General features: G+C 42.0%; 1 protein-coding gene across 1 annotated transcript in view; it reads left to right on the top strand.

The window, feature by feature from the left end:
- Nucleotides 1–5,605, top strand: part of Kl (klotho) — a 38,339-nt gene extending 32,734 nt beyond the window's left edge. Inside the window, exons 4-5 of the mRNA XM_031342474.1 lie at nt 968–2,069; nt 4,502–5,605. Of these exons, the coding sequence (XP_031198334.1) occupies nt 968–2,069; nt 4,502–4,839 (1,440 nt within the window). The 3' untranslated portion in view covers nt 4,840–5,605. The remainder of the gene's footprint in view (nt 1–967; nt 2,070–4,501) is intronic.
- Nucleotides 5,606–5,949: the final 344 nt, after the last annotated feature.

Here is a 5,949-nt window from a genome sequence, read left to right on the forward strand (position 1 = left end):
TTTTTTTGTTAAACAAATTTGGTTTTGTTGGCTTAAAAACAGTCTTAGGACTGGAGAGATGGCTCAGTGGTTAAAAGCACTGAATGCTTTTGCAGAGGATCCTGATTTGATTCCCAGCACCAACATGGTGGCTCAGAAATGTCTGTAATTCCAGTTCCAGAGGATCTGATGCCCTCTTCTGGCCCCTCCAGCCATTGCACAATGCATCTAGGCAAAACATTCATACACATAAAGTAAAATAAATACACCTTTAAAAATAAATAGAGCTGGGCAGTGGTGGCACACGCCTTTAATCCTAGCACAAGGGAGGCAGAGGCAGGCTGATTTCTGAGTTCGAGGCCAGCCTGGTCTACAGAGTGAGTTCCAGGACAGCCAGGGCTACACAAAGAAACCTTGTCTTAAAAAAAAAAAAAAAGAAAGAAAGAAAGAAAAAAAGAAAACAAAAACAAAAAACCCAAACAAAACAAAATAAATAGAAAGTAGTGTTCTATCACTAGTGGGTTCTTACATCAGAGCAAAGCATCCATGATAATTGCAGGGATACATACCTGTAACCCCAGCACTCAAAAGGCTGAGGCAGGAGAGACCAGCCTAAGGCTACATTATTTTTTTTTAATTGAAGTTAAACAATAAAATACTCTCTGCTTGTATTCTACATACTGTCAGTGAATAGAAAGCAGTAGTGTCTGTTATCTAAGGTGACAAAGTTCAGATTTTAAAATATCTTAATCTAAGAGTTTGAATTAACAAGAACTGTGGGTAATATACACAATGCATTAGGTTTTTTGTTTTGTTTTGTTGTTTTGTTTTGTTTTAAGGGAAATGTTTTCCTTCTTGTGAAAAGCAGTTTAAGCATTCAAGTGGAAGAGAGCCTAATTGTGCACCTCTTGCTTGCTAGAATTGTTGAAGTCGTGCCTGCATTTTTCAGGTCTGCCCAGATAGCTAACAGTTGCTCCGTTCTTTGTAGGTGGACACTACTCTCTCTCAGTTTACTGACCCGAATGTCTATCTGTGGGATGTACATCACAGTAAGAGGCTTATTAAAGTAGATGGGGTTGTAGCCAAGAAGAGAAAACCTTACTGTGTTGATTTCTCTGCCATCCGGCCTCAGATAACCTTACTTCGAGAAATGCGGGTCACCCACTTTCGCTTCTCCCTGGATTGGGCCCTGATCTTGCCTCTGGGCAACCAGACCCAAGTGAACCACTCGGTTCTGCACTTCTACCGCTGCGTGATCAGCGAGCTGGTGCACGCCAACATCACTCCAGTGGTGGCCCTATGGCAACCAGCAGCCCTGCACCAAGGCCTGCCACATGCCCTGGCAAAACACGGGGCCTGGGAGAACCCACACACTGCCCTGGCGTTTGCAGACTACGCAAACCTGTGCTTTAAAGAGCTGGGCCATTGGGTCAAGTTCTGGATCACTATGAATGAGCCAAACACACGGAACATGACCTACCGTGCCGGGCACCACCTCCTGAAAGCTCATGCCTTGGCTTGGCACCTGTACGATGACAAGTTTAGGGGGGCTCAAAAAGGCAAAATATCCATCGCCTTGCAGGTTGACTGGATAGAACCGGCCTGCCCTTTCTCTCAAAAGGACAAAGAAGTGGCCGAGAGAGTTTTGGAATTTGATACAGGCTGGCTGGCAGAACCTATTTTCGGCTCCGGAGATTATCCACGTGTGATGAGAGAGTGGCTGAACCAAAAAAACAATTTTCTTTTGCCCTATTTCACTGAAGATGAAAAAAAGCTAATCCGGGGTTCCTTTGACTTCCTGGCGGTGAGCCATTACACCACCATCCTGGTAGACTGGGAAAAGGAGGATCCGATGAAATACAACGATTACCTGGAGGTGCAGGAGATGACTGACATCACGTGGCTCAACTCTCCCAGTCAGGTGGCAGTGGTGCCTTGGGGGCTACGCAAAGCGCTCAACTGGCTAAGGCTCAAGTACGGAGACCTCCCGATCTACGTGACAGCCAATGGCATCGATGACGATCCCCATGCTGAGCAAGACTCATTGAGGGTGTACTATATTAAGAATTATGTGAATGAGGCTCTGAAAGGTGAGATCCCGCCCCCTCAGTCCAGAAACGCATGGGAGCTTGTATGGTTCTTGATGGAGAGGAAACCACTGCCCATCCTGAAGTAGAACTAAAGACAGCGATCTTCCCTATAGTGAAAGAGCATGCTCCAGGAGTGGGGAGGGGGATAGGGGGTGGAGACCAGAGTCCTTAGCACTATCCTGAATCTGGCAAAGCATAGCCTCTTCTGCCTCAAAGGACCCCAGATCTTCCTTCCTACCATCCATTCTTTTTAGTTTTTCTTTAACATTTTTCTTCCTACTTTTTAAAATTAAGTGTTTTGTGAGCATACAAAATGATGGAGTTCCTTCTTTATGAGATTTTGTTCATGTGTGTGTGTATGTGTGTGTGCGTGTGTGTCTCATTGTAGATTGCTTTAATTCACTTCTGCCTCTGCCCTCCCTAATCCCCCTCTCTATCTCTTGATAGACCTCCTCCTCCTCCTCCTCCTCCTCCTCTTCCTCCTCCTCCTCCCAAATTATCCTAGGCTTTCTTGTCACCTTTACATTTTTTTTAATCACTTAGTTTTCTTGAGAATTTCATGTTTATAGCATTTCTGTCACTTCCTCTTCCTTCCCCTGCTAACTTCTCTGTGTCCCCCATTCCCTCTCAAATTCTATAACTTCTTTTTTGTTTATGAGTGCTACACACACACACCACACACACACACACCACACACCACACATACCACACATACCACACATACCACACATACCACACACACCACACTTATACCACACACACCACACATACCACACACACGCATACCACATACATACCACTCATACTACACACACGTACCACATACACACACACACCACACACACACACACCACACATATACACACACACACACCACCCCCCCCACACACACACTCCCTACAATTTAATGTTGCTGGTATGTACATGTAACCACTTGCAATTGGATAACCTATCAGGGAGCTTAACCCCATGAGAAGACTGATTCTTCTCAGCGGCCACTGATTGCCTGTAGCTCTTCATTTAGAAGTGGGGCCATGTGAGATTTCTCTCACTGGTGTTGGCATGTCAACTGATGGTGTTACTGTGCAGGTCTTGTTTAAGGAGCCAGACTTCATGTGTACAGCTTTCCTATCATGTCTATGACAAATGATCACTGGGTGCTAAACCTCAATTGATTCATCTGCAATGGAACTTCTATCCCTAAGGGTGGTAAAATCATAGAAGAGGGCATAGACATGTTATAAGGACACCATCCAGAGTACCCAGAGTACCAGAACACCTCTTGCTACATATGTATATGTGTGTATATGTGTATGTGTGTATGCATATGTGTATATGTATGTGTGTATATGTGTATATGTATGTGTATATGTGTATATGCATATTATGCATATGTATGTGTGTATATGTGTGTATATATGTATATGTATATATGTGTATGTATATATGCACATGTGTATATGTATATGTGTATATGTACACGTGTGTATGAGTGTATATGTATGTGTATATGTGTGTATAGTATGTATATATGTATATGTGTATGTAATATGTGTATATGTATATGTGCATGTATATGTGTGTATATGCATATATGTATATGTGTGTATATGTATATGTGTATGTGTATATGTATATGTGTGTAATATGTATATATGCTTATATGTACATGTGTATATGAGTGTATATGTATATGTGTATGTGTGTATATGTGTATATGAATAAGTATATGTATATGTATGTATATGTGTGTTGTATATGTGTATTTGTATATATGTATGTGTATGTGTGTATATGTATGTATGTATGTGTATGTGTGTATATGTGTGTGTATGTGTGTATATGTATGTGTGTGTGTTATGTGTGTGTATGTGTGCATATGTGTATGTATATATAAGGAAATTGCTCATTTGTTCCTTTCTCTCCTTTACCTTCTCTTATTCTCAAATCTCCTCAGTTTAGATCTCTTCCTCAGCATTCATAATCCTATAATTACTGATTTCATGTCCTCATGAATGCACACACACATACCCATAAAAGAAAATGTTCAATCCTAGTCTCTGTCTCAGTTGGATCAATTTTCCTGCAAACAGCACCCTTTCATTCTTCATTTCAACAATCCTGGTGTGTACATGTGCTTTCTTTATGTACAGCTTTGTTATCCTTTCATCTGTTGATAGACATCTCATACCTGTTGTGAATGGTGTAGCTGCCCCCACAGCCATTTTAACTGTGTGTGTTGTGTATTTCCACATCACTGTGGTGTTTGCCTAGTTGTCTGGTGTAAAACCTTTCCCAGTGAAATCTGATGAGTCTCAAGTGTTGTTGAGTGGTATCCAGGCTTTTCATTATCTGCCAAGGCTATGTAAAAGGGCTGAGTTGTATATAAAATATTACAGTTAACCCCCCTCTTGCCCTTTGTTTTTCTCTAGCCTACGTGTTGGATGGCATCAACCTTTGTGGCTACTTTGCGTATTCACTTAATGATCGATCGGCTCCCAAGTCTGGCTTTTATCGATATGCTGCAAATCAGTTCGAGCCCAAACCGTCTATGAAACATTACAGGAAAATTATTGACAACAATGGCTTCCTGGGTTCTGGAACACTGGGAAGGTTTTGTCCAGAAGAATACTCTGTGTGCACCGAGTGCGGCTTTTTTCAAACCCGGAAGTCTTTGCTGGTCTTCATCTCATTTCTTATTTTTACCTTCATTATTTCTCTGGCTCTCATTTTTCACTACTCCAAGAAAGGCCAGAGAAGTTATAAGTAGAGTGAACGTCTGTCTGGCCATTCGCTTTGGGATTAAGACGCACATGTCGTTAGCCATCCGCCGTGTGTACCTCTCCATGTTGTGAAGCCACATTCCACACATTTGGATTCTAAAAAACCTTTTTTTTTTTTTGTCATGGATGGTAGAGGTTTTAAACAGGTATTGGTGGCTATAAAATATTGCAGGGTGAACGACACCTGAGTCCACTCTCTTTGGTGGCAATTGCGGAGTATACTCACCACAGTTTCTACAATACCCCTGTATGGAAGACATGGAATACGGTAGTGATAACAGTGCCAAACAGACAGACATTTGAAGAACAACTTTAGGAACTTGTTTAGCCGTGTCCGTTTTTAAATTCACATCTTTTTGGAAATAACACTCTCTCAATTGCTATCTTAACACCTGTGCTTTACCGGATCCAGTTTTACAAGGTGAAGTAGAAAAGTATCTAGTAGAGATGGCCAAGAGCCCCGAGGCCAGAACAGCCTATTAAAAAGCACTCTTCTACCAAACGCTGCTGACATCAGTTTACGGATACACTTGGGAAGCACACTGTGGACATTTATACTCTTGGGAATGTTTTTTGAGGGGTGTCCTAAACCCCCTATCCCTGAGCTTTCCCTTACCCATTTTCCTTTCAGAGACTGCACATTGGAGATTTTTTTTTTTTATAAATGTTCACAAAAAATGAAGATGAGCCCTGAGCTGCTGGCCTCTTCAGAAGTGGAAACTGTATTGCAATGGCTACAGCTGTTCGAAGGAAGAAGAGATTTTTTTTTTTTTAAATGAACAACCTGAGTGATTTGATTGAACATCCTTTTATCTTTGACCAGACCTCGGAATGAATGCAATGACCTTTCCCACAGGAAGACGAATGAGCTCTCAGTCAAACTGTAAAGAACACCTCTTCAGAATATACTGTCAATGCTTGGATGCCATGATGTTCAAATTTCTTAGCAGATCCCACAGCAATCCAATGTGAGCACACTGGGAACTGGTCCTTGTGGCCGCCAAGATCTAATGTGTGCTTCTATACCTGTGAAGGGGCTTTGACATAGCTCCTCTCTGAGCTCTTATACCAACCATGCCACTGACTTCTGTAGAAAG

This window comes from Mastomys coucha, unplaced genomic scaffold (assembly GCF_008632895.1).
Source record: "Mastomys coucha isolate ucsf_1 unplaced genomic scaffold, UCSF_Mcou_1 pScaffold22, whole genome shotgun sequence".
NCBI classification, from domain to species: Eukaryota; Metazoa; Chordata; class Mammalia; order Rodentia; family Muridae; genus Mastomys; species Mastomys coucha.